This window comes from Dermacentor albipictus, chromosome 3 (genome assembly GCF_038994185.2).
Source record: "Dermacentor albipictus isolate Rhodes 1998 colony chromosome 3, USDA_Dalb.pri_finalv2, whole genome shotgun sequence".
NCBI lineage: Eukaryota > Metazoa > Arthropoda > Arachnida > Ixodida > Ixodidae > Dermacentor > Dermacentor albipictus.
The window spans coordinates 117003658-117021290 of record NC_091823.1 but is presented as its reverse complement, the minus strand read 5'-3'; the positions used below and the strand labels follow the sequence as shown (position 1 = coordinate 117021290).

Genomic DNA, 17633 nt, shown 5'->3' with positions numbered 1-17633 from the left:
GCTAATATAGCCGGATACAACTCAAGTCTACAGTGAAGCCCCGCACACGCCCTCATAATGGGCAGCAACTGTCCCTCCGCGAGGCTGCAAATAATTCGTACTTCAAACTTTTCCTTTTACCCGAATCGGGCGGCACCCACAAAAATAAAATTATTAGCGCGTAAATTTATGCGTTTTCCCTCGCCTATAATAGTGGAATAGCGAATGCCTAATTCTTTATTGAACTGAAATAAAATGCTTGCTTCATTGGAACTATGCAGTATATTGTCAAGTTGTACTTAAGTTGGCAGTGAAGTTTCATGAGTAAAACGGACTCAGCAGTGAAATGAACTGTACCACAGACTATTGAAGATTTAATTAGTTATGGAGTTTTACATGCCGAAATCATGAGGCATGCCGTAGTGGGGGAGTCCGGAAATTTGGACCACCTGGGTTTGTTTAACGTGCACCTAAATCTAAGTACATGGGATTTTTCGCATTTCGCCATACTCGAAAATGCGGCAGCCGTGGCCGGGAATGGGATTCGATCTCGCGACCTCCTGCTTCGCTGCCAAACATCACAGCCACTAAGCAAGTATGACAGGTAAACTTTTGAAGAGTGAAATGCTCAGTCTACAGACGCTTTGCCCACGTCTGTTGTACACCTCATTGCTTCCATCGATGAAACGACTCTTCAAGAACAGACCACGCTCCGAAGGTATCAAGTACGACGCCATCTTGAAAAGACCGCATGATGACGATTTTGTTGGCTTCTGTGATTGCTGGCGGAGTAACACAACCCCACGCGGGCCGTGTGCCTTGGTTGTTAACGGCTGTTTCTTTTTTTTTAATTCCATGCTACCATAGAAATCTTTATTTTACACTTTCGCTTTTTTTAATTGTGCTTGGGAGTGTCCTTCCTGCTCTTCTTTCCTGCGCGAGTCCGTTTGATGTGGTTCCATGTTTGGATAGTAAAGGAGAGGTGTATCTCACAGGTACGCCTGTGAGATACACCTTATTTCATTTCTGTTTAGTGGGTTTACGTGTCTTTATGGCGAATGGCGGGCGTTATTAACATTTTTAGGGGTAAAGGCACCCCTCCCCATTTGCATAGAAATGTTACCTTGGGTTTCTGCCCCCCCCCTCCCCCTCCCCCGAAAAAAATATCCCGGGTACGTGCCTGGGTGGTAGGAAGTCTTCAGTCCGCGGTGGGCGCCTCTTTGACATAGCACATGGAAATAACCTGCCAATTCTTCACGACGGGCAGCTAACCTTCTCCAGTAGTGGTTGATCCAACGCACTTGATGGCACTATGATCTCCATGTACATCACGTTTACGACGACTTGGTTCGCAGACATCCAAGTGATAACAGTGACTACGTACCAATCTGTGGGCTTTCCTACATGGTATGCACAACGAAGGGCAGTCAGTCGCACTAACTGGAATGTATAAAACTCTACAAGGGAGGATTAGGACCCATCTGGGTTGACGTAAGAGGAGTTTGTTAGTCCACTAAATCAAGCCAAACAAAGCAGCACTAAACAATTCAAACTACGTCGAACTCACCTAACAGCCGAGGTTGAGTATGAGAGGCTCCAGGCAATGCGCCACCGATCTGAGAGACGCGCTCTTAGGATAACATTCTGTAGATTATGTCTGTAGATGACATTTGTGGCGCTAGAACAATGCAAATACATGAACAACGTCACCTGGAAAAGCTAGGCAGCAGGCAATGGCGGACGTTTTATTCCAAACATGGGCCCGTAAAACGACTGTCAAGTATATGTAGCATTGTGCGTGGCTTGAAATCTCTGCTGTCCAGGTTGCAGCCTGGACGCAGCCTCGTAATAGCAACGAAGTGGACGTGCCGGAGAACTACCGTTCAAGGAGACAAACCTTTTTAAATCATAGAGCTACTTGGCGCGTTGGCCTTGCTGAAGAAGGCGCGATCGTCTTGTCCTGGCTGCATCAGCTACGCCAACTTGACACATTTACGCGACAAAGCAAAGATGTGTCTACTTACCAGGTTTCTTGTCAGCTAGGAGAATGGCTGTCTTGAACCTTGACAGAAACAATCTCGCGTTATCCCGGTCATCAAGCCTGGCAAATCTCCAACAGACTTAAACTCCTATTGTCCAATTACTCGTCTTAGTTGCGCATGAAAGCTCATGAAGAAGATGGCATTGATGTGTTGGACTGGTTGCAGACGAACATGAATGTAAAACCCCTCCAGAAATGTCATGGTTCAGGAAGAGCCACAACAGCATAGACAACGTGATCGGCCTGATCAACTGCGTAATACTCACCGAAGGTACAGGCAACATCTCTATTGTCATATTCCTCTACAAGAAGGAAGCGTTCGATAACTTTACTCCCGTTGCTATTTTATACTCTTTCAAGTCCGTCGGGGTCGTGGTCGTATGTAACGCTGGACCTCAGACTACTTCACTGACCGGTCAGTATACATGTCCGTAAAGTGCATCGAAGAATTCCGCAGGGAGGTGTTTTAAATCCGACCACATTTGACATCTCTGTTATGGGGCCACAGAAGTGCATTCCATGTCGGTTGAAATCCCTTCATACGCAGATGACATAAGTATATATGACGTGGGGATATATTGGAATATTCAAAGAAAAGAAATGGTCCTGCCTGAGCACCTTCCGTATGCTGTCAGGCAACACGGGGGACGCCCCGTGGATTCTCTGCTACGCATATATGCGCTTCTCTGTGAAGGGGTCCTAAGACACAACCTTCCTGTGCTACGGGGCATGTCCCAAACCAACATAAAAGCAATCACTGGTGCGCAAGCAAAGTTTTAAGGGCATGGCTCAGCCTACCGAAAATTACATCAAGTGTAGGAACCCTTGCAGAAAGCAGACACCTATCGGTTTGAGGGCTTCTGCAGCAGGACTTTCTTTGGGTACACATGCGCTTGGCCCCCAGGGTGCCAGAATATCCGCTTGCTTCAGGCAGCGGCCCGTAAGTACGACCTTCCCTGTACTGAAGTATGAAAGCCCTTGAATGCCGATGGGACCACCGTCGAAAATTTCCTCGGAGAACACAGCACAACGTGCAGGCTGACCATGCTGTCAAAGCTTGGCACGACACTTCGAGAGAAATAGTCAAGATGCCTTCCTCGAGCAAAGACGCGGCGGCACTGGTATCTGCACAAGCTTGGCATCTTCAGCGAACCCTCTACACAGGTGCAAGTTACCAGTATGAACTCATGTACAAAACCGATCAATCGTGAGAATTTTACCTTCCGCGAGACTTCAATAGAAAAGAACAAGCACGCTTCACCTCATAAAACTCACCCTGGCGTACACAAACTCCTTGAGGTGTAAGATTCAATTCACGAACTCGTCAAGGTGCTATGATGCTCTGAATACCTACAACATGTTCTGTGCGACTGCTACCGCTGCGCATCAGAGAAATAGTTTTTGAAGGTGGCACTGCCGCTTCAACTGTAGTCGATCGTGGCACTACCGCACATTGTTGGCCCATGGAAAAGCACCGCCTGTGCTTTACGCGCCACGAAAACGCTGCAGACGTTCTTGTGGGCCACGAGCCTTAACGAACCGTTGTAAATCTCTCTCTCTCTCTCTATATATATATATATATATATATACATATATATAGTTCACAGGTGCTATCACTAGCGCCTGTGATTGACTCGTCTCTTTTATCCTTGCCTAGTTCTTGCGAACACGGATTATCAACTATATCAAGAACCCTAAAAAACGATTTACAGACAGGTATAGAAACACTGACCAAGTCTAATAAGAGTAATAATTGTAATGTATACTCTAATGTTCGATTAGCCTTCGTGATGAACTACTGGGTTGTATTAGAAAATGAAACCACGGTTGCATTATAACCAACAGATTGCGTGCTCATATAGTTATCAGCGTATTTTTACAGGTACTGTGGGAAAGATGCGTCTCCATGCGATCTCCATTTATTCTTTCTTTGCGTTAGCTCAAGATTCCAAGTCTTACGTGCGATTTTTTTACTTTCACCAAACTACCAAATTTTCCCCCATCTACGACTGCGCTTCCCTTGGCATCGATTCTGTAGCTATAAGCGACCACTGGTAATCTACCATACACATTGCACAGCCTGCCCATTCATATTTTTACGTATTTGCGCAAACCGGAGTCTCGGCTACAGCCATTTGCTCGTTAATTCACACCACTCGGCTCCTTTTTACTAACGTTAGGCATAACATTTTTTGTTCCACGTTTTTTACGCAGTGCATTAGTCATTCCCAAACTTCTTTGTTAACCTCGAAGTTTCTGCTGTATACCTTGGTACAGCTAGACTGTAAAGACTGCACACTATTTCTGTGTGTCAAGGCTAGTAGTAAGCGACCGGTTAGATTTGGTAATGCTGTAGGTATGCACTACAGCCCATTTTTATTCTTGTATAAATTTCCTCCTGCTGATTAGCGTCCCCTGTGACTAAGTTCTTCTTCTCTTGATAGATTATTGAGCATTACCTTAGTCTTCTGCGTGATGATCTTCAACCATACTGTTATATTTTATTAGCTAAAGTCCTCACAAATCTGTTTTGTGTGATCCCCAGCGTCGCTGAGCAGGGCAATGTAGCCTGCAAAGTAAAGGTTGATAAGGTATTCGCCGCTGATCATCACTGTTATTCCTTCCGAATCAAAAACATGAATACTTCTAGGCATGCAGTGAATCGTCTCGGAGAGATTGTGTATCCTTGACTGACCTCCTTATTTCTAATTTCTTTCGCTTTTCTGGTGCACAAATAATGTAGCTGTGGAGTCGTCATAGATATTTATTAGATATTCACGTATGCTTCTCGTAATCCTTCTTTACGCCATGCGTCCACGACTCCTGATATATCTACCTAATCAAATGCCTTCTCATAATCTCTAAAAGCCATATCGAGAGGCTTACTATTCTATGCAAATTCATAAAATATCTGATTCGCGACCTGAATTTCATCTATAGCACAATACTCCTTCCTGAAGCCAGCCTCTACGCCTTTGATGAAATCGACTGCATCTGTATCTCATCCAGCCGTTTCTCCCTGGCTCCCTACTAGCAAAGACCCCATCGCTATTGCACAGACCCCATCACTATTAACGAATACAACCTGTGTATTCTTTCTATCACTACTTCCAATGAAAGCTGCGTGGTTGGTCTGTGTACCGTGCAGGTTAGTTTAGTACAGCCACGGCCAACCACCACCTGTGCTTTACGCACCAAGAAAGCCTTGCTGACGTCCTCGCAGACCACGAGCCTTCACAAAACTACTAATATCTCTACAGTTTATACGTGTCTATATCTGATTGTATGCGCTAGTAAGTGTTTAACACTGTATATTTATTAATCAACACCTAACACCTGGAGTAGCATGCCAGACGAAAAGCCAGGCTGCGATCTTCAGCTTATCCTTTAAGCTTGTATCGGTCCCTCGTTCTCTCTGCTTCATTCCCTATGTCATAGAAATTCATGATGGCATCTATATATATATATATATATATATATATATATACATATATATATATATATATATATATATATATATATATATATATATATATATATATATATATATATATATATATATATACCTCTCCCGCTTACAGCAATAATGCCCAAAGTTATGTATGTTCTTGAGCCACTAGGTATGTGCTGCAGGTCGTGATGGCGTCGTGGTTGTTTCGTTGTCGGCATTCCGTGTTCGGGATATCTTACTCTCAACATGCCGTCGTCGACATGGCATCATTGTTATACAGCGATCATGTATTAGTCATCCTACCGCTATAGTTATGCCGTCACGGTTATTCAATGGCCCTCACTCCAGCATCGGGATCTGCCTGTGGTCATGCTGGCGTCGTCACCCCTTCGACTTCAACCCCGTGTTCATATTTGCCTATTACCTTATACCAGTAGGTATCTGTTCGGCGTCCTGATGGCGTCATGATCGCTACATTGTCATCATTCCAGCTGGGTTATTTGCCTCTCTTCATGTCGTCATTGTCACGCCATGGTCGTAACAAAGTCCTTTTCATACCGTGGCCGTCAAGCTGTGGTTTTATCATTTTCATTACTTCAGGAACGCTGTCATTACATCGATGTCAATCATTCTTCGTCATTTCATTGTAATCATACTGTACTCATTCAATAAAGATTCTGCCACCATCTTTATGTCGTCAAACAGCCGCTGTCGTGACTCGATGTAGACCATCGCTGTAATGTCATCGCATTCCTGCCACCCTCTTCACTACAGCTTCGTCATGCGACCTTCATCAAGCCATCGTCAATAAGCCTTCGTCGCTATTCATGTTTAATGACACAGTCATCGTCACATCATTGACATTATACAGTCCTCGTCATCCCTTTGTATTCTTGCAGTTGTCATGCCATAGTTATCATCACATCATGGTCATGTATTCATTGTCATATCGTCGTCGGTATCTCATCCGGGTCCTTCCATCGCCATGATTGTAACTTCAACGTCTGACTCGTATCATGTCGTCGTCGTTATAACATTGTCGTCATGCCATTGCCTTCACGCTTACGTGTAACTGTATTCGTCACTTCGATATCATCATCTCATTGCCGTCAAGCCGTCATCGTCAAGAGACCTTCGATTCATTGACGTCATCATTGTTCGTCCTTCTTTCATAATCATGCTATCGTAATTCAATCGTAACTATGCCACCGTTTTCATGCCAACATAGTCGTTGCTACAATCGTCATGTCTATGTAACCATGTCATTGTCACATAAACGGTATCGTACATCTTTCTCACAATGGCGCCATTATGCCTTGTTGGTCGTGCCGTCGTCGTCATTACCGCTTCGTCATGCTGTTTCGTCATATCATTGTGGTCATGCCATAATCGTTTTTCCTATTTTGTCATCCGATTCACATCATCGTGTCGTCGTGATACTGGTATTGTACTGGCCAGGTTGCGCCCATTGTGGTCATATATTCGTCATCTATCCATTGTCTCCATCCCGTTGCCATGCCGTCGTTTCCATGCATTCACTGTCAAACCACCCCCGGTATGCCATCACGGTCTGCCGTCATTATTGTAATTACGGCATCTGACTCTCACCATACCGTCAATGTCACGGTGTCGTTTCAACGCCGTCACCACTTTAGTATCGTCTTGCCATTGTCGCCATGTCGTTGTCATAAAACTTTCGTGAAGCTACCGATGTTATTCGTAGTTCGGCATTGTACGTTCGTTCGTCTGGTTTTCGTCATACCGGCGTGGTGATGCCATCGTCGCTACACATTAGTCGTCTTCTCATTGCGCTTATGTCGTGGTCATTACATTGTTGTCGTTACTCCATGGATATGGTTTAGAAGTATGCATCTCATTGTCCCCATGCCATCGTCGTTACACGCCGTTGTCGTTCGATGACTATCATTCGTTCGCTATTTCATTACTGCGTCGGCGTCATGCAGTCGTTGTCGTGTGTCCATGCTGGTGGGCGACCTTGGTAAGAGCTGCACAGCAATGTGGAATGATATTGAAGTAGTTGACACACTGCCGAAGTCACACATCTCCAAAGAATACCATTGCACGTGTTAAATAAATGTAACTTCAAGAGTATGGTCTGTCGCTACATTGTTCGACCGTTATTCCCATTAGGCTGGTCAGTAATCACGAGATGAGTTGCGCTGTAATTTTTTGTGCTACCGACGCCAAGTTTCCTTCTGACTGAGTTTCATGTGTCCTCTAATTTGTACTGTTAATGCATTGTTTCAAACTGTATATTTTTGACAAGCACTTGATTTCCTTTTGCTTTATTAGCTTTCATAGTTCTGTGAATGATATCTGACCTCTTGAGTTAGCCACTTTCATAGTTTGTCGTCATACCGTATTCAACGTTCCCTCGGCGACATTCCATTGTCATTATCCAGTGGTCATCACTGGTTCGTGGTCGTGCCGCCAAAGACATAGTGGACACAGGCAAACAAATGTCATATCAAAGGATGCATATAACCGAGACAATGTAAATCGAGCCAGTACATATTGTACGGTGAGTCACTACATTGCTTGGACTGCCATCGCATTACTCTAGACGGCCATGCTGATTTTGGTATTGCAGTATTTCTTGTGGATTAACTGTTTACCATACATCGTTCTTTCTTTTTACAATAATATATGTGTACAACATTTGTTGATGATATTTTTACGGTTTAATATATCCGACCTAATGTAAGTACAGCTGAATTTGATTATAATTCCCATTGCAAAGGAGCTGTTGTTGTCGTTGTCCTGAGTGGCCGTGACACATACCCACAGTGGGGGAAAGGAGCTATTCCGCTAGATACATTCTTCTTTTTCGCAAAATAAATAGTAATATGGTAAACAAACTGTATTTCTTTATTATCTAACATTATGAAATTAGTAAATTAGTAAATTAGAAATTAGAAATTAGCTCTTAGTAAAGTCGTAACGTCTATTGACTTGTTTAAGATAAAGATGATATATTTGATTTTCATGAATATTTTTTTCAGTACTTTACTTCTCGGTCACATTGTTATTCCTTCTTGCTCTCTTTATGGTATTCTCGTTTGTAATAATGTACTCGTAAGGCGGAGCATTGTGGGCATGCCCCACTACACCGTAGCGTTTGCAGTGCAAGGCATTGAAGAAGGAACGGGATCCCAGCGGATGTCGTATTTGATTGCCCATAACTCCTCTTCTGCAGAACGCGTTAAAGTACTTTTTGCGGCAAAGTATTGTTCAAATAGCCTGTTTTCACTTCATATGCCTTTCTCCGCTTCGATAAAAAGTGGTTCAGGGCTCCTTTAAGCCTAGGGACTTACTGCACTATACGTAATGTGTTTGTAGTGTTTGTAATGTTTACGCAGTGTTATAACCTAAAATATTTCTTGGTACGCAAGCATGCTGCGCTGCATCGAAAAGAGTATCTTGGAATGCTATGGTGAATCTGAGTTGGCGATTTCAGCTGTGTCGCCAGTTTTCTAACATTCATTAATGTAAACATCACAAAGACAGGTATAAAAACTGCTAATTAAATACGGTCATTTCTATTTCTTTTTCATTTTAGTGCTTCTTGCATCAGTTAATCTAGAAGATGAGGCAAAGTCTTACTTTGACAAGCTGAACAAAAGCGAACACGGAGGCATTGTGCACTGGAGTCTGGATTCAGGAAGCAAAATATGGATCAACGGAAAACTAAAGTAAGGAATGTGACAGAGAGTATATTCTCTCTGGAACCCGCCGATTAGAATAAGTAATTTTCATTACACGTTATAGTTCATGCAATGATGCCACATGAATTATTAGTGCCACCATTACCTAATGAAATTGCAACTACTGCTCAGGGACGCTACCTAAGTATGAACGTAGGTAGCGAAAATGTTCAGGGAAAACTTTTTCCTGTTCGCCCCTTGGGCTAGTGCAGGTTTTTGTCTGCTACGGTCTTGTCGATTATATAACAATTTCGACTACTGTATGTGCCTCCCTGGGTATCTGACGCACTGGGATTGCGCTATATGTGCCACTGAGTTTGCGAGTATTATTGCCCGACTGCACAATATCGCTACATGCCACTGCGTAGGTACCCAACAGACATATCGATGAAGTAGGAACAATTCAAGAAGTCGGAAAGAACAGCACTTAAAAGTGGAAAAATGATAAAGGGTAGAGAATGGGTTCAGAGCGTGCATTGAGTGAGGGTAGTTTCACTACGCAGCAAAGAAAGTAAACGCGTACAAGCATTTTATGCCCCATACAGATAAGTCATCAAATGGGCAACATAATGAACCTGGTGTGAAGGGAGAAGTTAAGTGTGGAAAATGAGGCGAGAGCGCGCATTGAACGAGAAGCATATAGCTGCATGGCCTGGAATAAGAAGATGTGCGCTAAATATATTTCCGTAAACAGAGTACTTCGCCACAACACGCGGACTTTCAGGACTGTTCACATATTGTATACTGCCAAACTTCTTGAATCGGTGTGACAGAGAGGTAATAAAAAAAATCGTAGGGCCGCAACAATCACATAGGAGCGCATGACCAGCGAAACAGTTTAGGTAGCATACATTATGAAATCATACATTATTCATGTGGTGCCACACTACCCCAACACAAGCGCCGCGGCGGTCACCGCACCTCCCATGCATCTGCCGCAACTGCTGCTGCGTCCGCGCCGCCACCTTTGTCGCGCGTAACGTTATAACCACAGGAGCGCAGGCCATATGGACAGACGCCGTAGCCACACATTTCCCCCCTCTCATTATTCGTCAAACAAGATTTAATACAAATAAAGCGCATAAAGGCCAACTTGCTACACTAAGTGCAGTTTCCCACACGCAAAAACACACAAAAACACACACAAACACACACACGCACACCCACACACATGTATTGTTACGGGGGCCTCTATCAGTGAGTAGCTGACGTGGGGCACCATGATATAGAATCACTTCATGAAGGAGAAAATCAGCCACATCAGTTGCGGAGCTCGTAACTGCTCGTAAATGCATATATATTGCAAACACATATATTTTTACGGGGGCCTCTATTAGTGGGTAGCTGACGTGTGGCACCATGACGTAGGATCACTTCATGAAGGAGCAAATCAGCCACACCAGTTGCGCAGCTCGTAAATGCCCGCGTTATGGCATAACACGTGGCATAGCCTGTCGCAACGGCCACCCGCTTGTTGCCCGAGGATTAAGTTGGAAATGGGCCAAGTGGGCCAAAGAGGTCCAGGCCGACGCGGTAAACTGGTTCACTGGAGATATCTATAGGCTGAAGATGCTCAACGGTAGACAATGGAGGATTCTTGTGACGTTGCCAAAGTTCGCAGTCAACGACGTAACTTCGAACACAGCGATATAGCCTGGGCCAGAAAAATCGCCTTCGCACACGGTCGTACGCACGGGAGACTCCCAAATGACCAGCGGTGGGCACATCGTGTAAATGTGAGAGAATAGTCGAGCGCAGATGCGGGGAACGACGAGAAGCAGTTCAGCACAATGTGGAATCATATTGCGTCGGTATAACACATCGTCCTGGAGAACAAAGATACGGAGGGAAACGTCCTGTTGCACCGAGGTAAGGTGTTCAATGATGGATCGCGAATATGAGTCACGACGCTGCACGTCGGCGATGCGTGAGAAGTCGGAGATCAACAAAACGCAGGTATGTGTATCGGTTTCGGTGCCATGGGGAGGGTCGACAGGATAGCGGGAGAGGCAGTCGGCGTCCTTATGTAGCGGCCCAGATTTGTTGGGCACGGGAAAGGTGTACCCTTGCAGGCGTAAAGCCCAGCGGCCAAGATGGCCTGTCGGGTGTCTGAGTGAGGATAGCCAAACATCAGGCATGATGATCTCTCATGGCGGTGAAACGCCGACCGAATAGGTAAGGGTGGAACTTAGTAACGGACCAAGCAGGGGCCAAATATTCGCGTTCTGTTGTGAAGTAGTTGCGCTCTGGTGCTGAAAGAAGACGGCTAGCATACATGATCACGCGATTGGTGTGCCGCTGTCGTTGGGACGCGATAGCGCCAATGCCATGGCTGCTGGAATCAGTGCGCACTTCTATGTAGGCATGCGGATCAAAATCTCCCAACACTAGTGGATTAAAAGGCGACTGATAAGCGTTGAAAATGCTTCAGCTGGTCCGGTCCTCAATGAAGAGTGGTGTCCTTTTTGAGGAGGTTTGTGAGAGCATTAGTGATTTCGGCAAAGTTCTGGATAGATTGCTGAAAATAGGAACACAGCCCTAGGAAACTTCGGACATCGGTAGAAGAACGCGGAAGTGGAAACTCACCAATGACACGAACTTTATCAGGATCAGGCTGGACGCCAGCAGCGTTAGCCGAGTGACCAAGTGCTCGTATTTGGCGAGGCCGAAATGGCATTTTGCAGAATTGAGCTGTAGGCCAGCTCGTCGAAAAACAGCAAGGAAAGCTGAGAGTCGGTGGAGGTGGCTCAAACGTCGGTCAAAAACAATGAGGTCATCAAGGTAGCAGAGGCATGTGGCCCATTTTAATACCAGCAGAATAGACTCAATCAGGCGCTTGAAGGTAGCAGGGGCATTGCACAGTCTGAAAGGCATCACTTTAAATACGTAGATACCATCTGGGGTGACCAAGGCGGTCTTTTCGAGATAGTGTTCATCCACTGCGATTTGCCAGTAATCAGAGCGCAGATAAATCGACGAAAAATAACTGGCACCGTGCAAGCAGTCAAGCGCATCATCCATACGCGGAACCGGATACACATCCTGTTTGGTAATCTTCTTGAGATGATGGTAATCGATACAAAATGTCTTGGTATTGTATTTGTTTTAACCAAAACTACTGGCGACGCCCACAGACTGCAGCAAGGCTCGATAATATCTTTGAAGAGCATTTTGTCCACCTCCGTTTGGATTACCTGGCATTCAGCTGCAGACACATGGTAGGGCCGCCGGTGTATAGAAGGAGCGTCACCAGTGTGGATTGGATGGGTGACGTCACAGATTCGGCTTAGCGGGCCATTGCCAAAATCACACATGTCTTCATAGACATCAGAATGCGGCGAAGGGCGTCGGCGTAAGCAGGTCGTAAATCAGTAGCTATCATTGGTGTAAACTTGTCGTTGCGTGAAGTAGGAGGAGCCGAAGCTGCAGCAGTGTCGAATCGTGCTTCGGGTTTAAGAGCAGCTACTCCAGTCTCCCTAAGGGGACACAGCAAAGCACAGCACATCACAGCGAGAGATACTCCCTCCGGAAACACTTGCAGACACGAACCAAAGTTCAGAAGAGGAATCCACGTTTGAATGTGGACAAGAGTTACAATTGAGCTTGGTAGTGCTATTTTACAGGCCAGGAGGACGTCCCAAACTGCGGACACCACGTAAGGGCCATCTAGAAGTGGTGGAGAAGGCGACATAAGGACGTAAGTCACAACCTGAGGTTGCATTCGAACAAATTCAGTAGAACGAAGTCGGGACTTGTGGTCGTCGGTTGGGTCGGCAAAGTAATGGGGCAGTAAGTGCTGAATAATAAAGTGCTGAATGGGCAGTCACAAAATAAATTCAAGGATCACTTCGTGGGGACACTCGGCCAATGCAGTGAACAGGACTAAGAATGGACGGCCGGCAATGGTAGCACGGGCGGCGCACATTCGCATCACGGCTGTTGTACTGCCATTAGCTACTCGGACGGCAGGTGACTCGGCAGGTGTCAGGACTTTACGGAGACGGCTACGAAGATCTGATCGCATAACCAACACCTGAGCGCCAGTATCGATGAGGTCCTGAAAGGGTACATAATCAACAAAAGTTTCAACAAGTTTAGGTCGAGCAGCAGGGGTCAGAAGAGGTTTTGCAGTCCAAGTCGTCAATGCCGCCACACCTCCGGGGCCTGTATTGCTTAGTTTCCCTATAAGCGGTCCGCGTACGACGGGGACGACGGACGTAGAGGTGTAGGCGAACGGGACTGATGGTGTTGTGGCGAGGACAAGCGTCTAGTGATGTGTCCCCGAGGTGGAAGGCTGGCAGGATATGCTTCACAGAGGGGCCATAGAGACCGAGGGTCTCCGTCGAAGCGGCGATCAGCATATGGCTGAGGCGAGAAGTACCAGCGGCTACTACGGCAGTGGCGGGAGATGTGACCGACCCGGGAGCAAGCAAAGTAAATCGACCTGTCATTCGGTGTTCGCCACTCAGATGGGTTCCTATATCGATTGTGGAACGACTGTCGAGGTGCAGCAGGGGCGATGACAGGAGCGGTAGGGGTGGAACGTGCGCTCCCTGGACGGCAGACTGGATGTCCATGTTTGCCATTTCTTGGCGGACAACAGCTCGAAAGAACGAGATGGTCATGTCATGCGTATGAGGGCAGCGAAAACTTGGAGCCATAGCCTCAAGTACGCCACGCATGACCTGCAGCAAGCTCGGTGTTGTAGGCGAATGTGACGCCGGAATGTCTTTGCAAGAGGACGTGGCAGCCGTATTCGGAAGTCGGTCGAAGCGTTGTACGATGCCTTTGCTGTTCGCTTGCTCAAAATTCCGGCATTCCTTAGTGATAGACTGAACCGCAGAACAGTTCCTGCAAAGCAGGAGGGCAAACACATCGTCTGCGATGCCCTTCAATATGTGTCCAACCTTATCGGCCTCCAGCATGTCCGTGTCCACATTACGGCAGACAGTCAGAATGTCTTGAATATACGCGACGTATGATTCGGTTGATGTCTGGACACGAGACGCTAGCTCACGCTTGGCCTCCATTTGACGTCCCACAGGTCTTCCGAAAAGATCGTGTAGCTTTTCCTTGCAGGAGTCCCAGCTTCTAATGTCGGCTTTATGCGTCTCAAACCATACCTTCATGGTTCCTCCCAAGTAAAAGATCACGTTGGCCAGCAAAATTGTGGCTTCCCACTTGTCGTGCTTACCGACGCGTTCATACTGCGTCAGCCTGTCTTCGACGTCGATCTTGCCAGTGCCTATAAAGATTCTCGGGTGACGTAGCTGGGTTAGCACTGCTTCCGCTGGTGTCTGAATGGCGGAGGCAGCGTCAGTAGCCATAACAGCGGAACCGATGTGACGCCCGTTGCAATGATTCAGGGCCGACCTGGGGCGATAGTAGCCCGCACGTCTACCAAAATGTTACGGGGGAAAAATATATGTATTTACAATATATATATTTGCTAAGTAGTCAGGGTAACACCATCTACCAATCGACGAGACACTTCAACTTCCTTTTCACCTCACAACGTCCTTTTGTCCACAGCGGCACCAACTCGTGCGTGACAATATACATCTTCGATCCAAGGTATTTAACCTACCTTTGGAAGTTGGCGGAGTGCTTGAAGCCTGCTTTACCTCACCTGCAGGTTGGCCCTGTTTTGCACTCCAAACTCGGCCCATGCATTGCTGTCCACGCCCCGTGATAGGGATGTAAGCCGGCCAGGGTACCCCCTCCTCTCCCCTCTGCCCCCCTTGTACGTATGCGGGAGATGCATACTAGAGGTAAACAGCTTCGCTCTACAACGTCTACTTTACCCTTTTATAAAGCAGGGTTAGGATAAACGGGGCTCTGTCATTTTGATACTTCCTTATTGTGAAAGAACTGTTCAGTAGCACGTGTTATTGAACAGGCAGAATAACCAGCCGAGTAGAAGAGTCAATATGCACCCCATACCTGATCACGTCGGAATGCTTGCAGAATGCTCAGCATTCCAAAAAAATATGCAGAAGCTCAACTGAAGTTGCCTAAGTATGCGTAGGCATTGTGCCACTTGTTCATCTGCACGCAGCCCTGTGCCACTATTGATGTTAGCAAACATGATCCGACCGGTATAAACACTTATGAACTTTCATCGATCGTTCATGGTCTTATCGGACTATTTCCGATCTTAATAAACCCGTATAACTTGTAATCAACCTTATCTGACTCCATAGGGCCATTACCAATTCTTATAAATTGTTATCAACTTGATAGCAAGCAATCCGATCCTTATCTACCATTATTTGTCGTTATCAACGTTATCTGGCGTGATCAGACCCTTATTAAGTGTAGCCGGTCTTCATAAAGCTTATCGCACTAAACACAACCCTTATCTTATCTTATAAAATCTGATCAAACTTTCTCCGATGACTGTAAGCCTTTTTTCTGTTTAACACCTTATCCATCCTCGTCGAACCTTTATCAACTGTGATGAGGCCAATATAACTACTTAGCACAACTTATCATCCTTGTCATCTCATTCAGTGATTTTATATTAGTGTTGCGCGACGCGAAGCTCATGACCTATGTGAGTCCAAAGATCAGTGGCATTTCGGCAGGCGAAGGATCGCCCCCAACGCAGTGCACATCCCACGGATACTGAAACTCAAACATTAAATTTTCACAAACGCCTAATTTTGCTTGTCTCTGCAGTGCTTCTTGTCAGCTCTATATGTGGTACCGGAGCTGGCTTTTATTCCATCATCACCATCTCTGTCACCAAAATCTCTATGGAAACTATTTTCCTTTGACGTTGGTTCGTAACCGGCAGTGCAACATATATATATATATATATATATATATATATATATATATATATATATATATATATATATATATATATATATATATATATATATATGGTTCAGGTACAATAACCTTCTGCAAGCGCGGGTGATTAGTCCTTTGGATAAGACACTCAGCTACTGAGCATGGGATCGTTGGCCCAAAACTCACCACCTCCAATGTATGTTTCGATTGAAATATATTTGTTTGATATACTAATTCCTCTATAGGAATTCGGCTTACGTGACCGACAGGCGGGTTTCCTCGTTGGGTTGGCATCGAAATGCTTACGCATCTAAAATTGGCAGCACCTCCTTTCTTTCGAGACGATTGCAGAGGTTTATAAAGTTGGAATTCTCTCCTTAGATGAATGTGTAATTAGCGATGATACGCCATGAGGATTGTTCTCAAGCTGCCAATTGTCGTCTCCGAATTCCTGGGTGGTATGGACTCTTTTGGGCCGGGGCAAGGCAAACGACAAGGTGCGATATGTTTGCGACCGAGGAGTCTTGTTTCTGTTTACGCTCGCGCTGCTGCTTGTGACAATCCGATCGCTCACAAACGTAATGCTTTTCGCCCTTTTTTACGGGGAGGTTTGCTTGTTTCTGAGCTGACAAGTTTCTCCAGGGGCACTGAGAAAGATAGCTGTGAGTGCGGAAGCAAGGAAACCGCATTATTTTCCGGCGCAGTTAATCTTTTAACTTATGAATAGACGGGCCCACCTACAACTGTGTGTCGCGCGAAATACAATTACTACCACGTAGTCGGCGGGTCATATTACAGAACCGCTGGGGAGCGGCCTCCCACTGACTGACGCGTACCGTCACGCGCATTCGTGGTAAGGAAAACAATTTCAAACAAAGGCATCGGAAAGTGCATGATGTATCCTAGGACTACTAATCGCATTAAAAATGCTTTCATCATGTCATACTTGAAAGCATCGCCTGGTGATTCCGTTCAGGCTAGGTTTCAGGGGAAGTTGCCCGTGTCCTATCATATGCGTATTCAGTCGAACGGGGTTTTGTCATCATTTCTCTACGATAATACCTTTCTTCTGCAAATGTGCAAAATTGCCATTATGACATTCCTGCACTCGGTGTAACGTAGTTTCAAGAAGGTTGGTAGCACGTAGAATGTCGATGTCCGTCCGTTCCGTTATGCTGACGAAAACCATTATGGTCACGGATGCAAACTAAGACCATTGATCTTTTCGTCATCGGGCAACCGTGTCATCCCGCGGGCACCATAAGTGCCACAGTATGAATAAAATAATACCGTACACATTGTTTACCAGAGAAGCTGAAACGTGCGGCCCATGTGTTTATCACTGTTTATCACCCTTATAGGTTGTTATCAATCGTATCGCAATCGATGCAATCGTTATCCACCCTGGTCTGTGCTTATCAACTTCATCGCGCATGATACGATCCTTATCAACCCTTATCAATCTGGCTCGTCCTTATTGGACTCTATTCGACTCTTACCAATCTTGATCTGTTCTTGTCATCCTCATTAAAATTGCTACGACCATTATAAGCCGTTATCTCACTTTCTTGCCTTAGATATCCGCGTCGAACCATTATCAACAGTGATGAGGTGCCGTGATGACTACTGCTCATCACTA

The 17633-nt window shown here is 45.6% G+C and overlaps 1 protein-coding gene across 1 annotated transcript in view; it reads left to right on the top strand.

Moving 5' to 3' along the window:
* The window catches only part of LOC135915621 (uncharacterized), a 58012-nt gene that overhangs the window by 31128 nt on the left and 9251 nt on the right, over positions 1-17633 (top strand). Inside the window, exon 4 of the mRNA XM_065448731.2 lies at positions 9052-9184. Coding sequence (XP_065304803.2) covers positions 9052-9184 — 133 coding nt within the window. The remainder of the gene's footprint in view (positions 1-9051; positions 9185-17633) is intronic.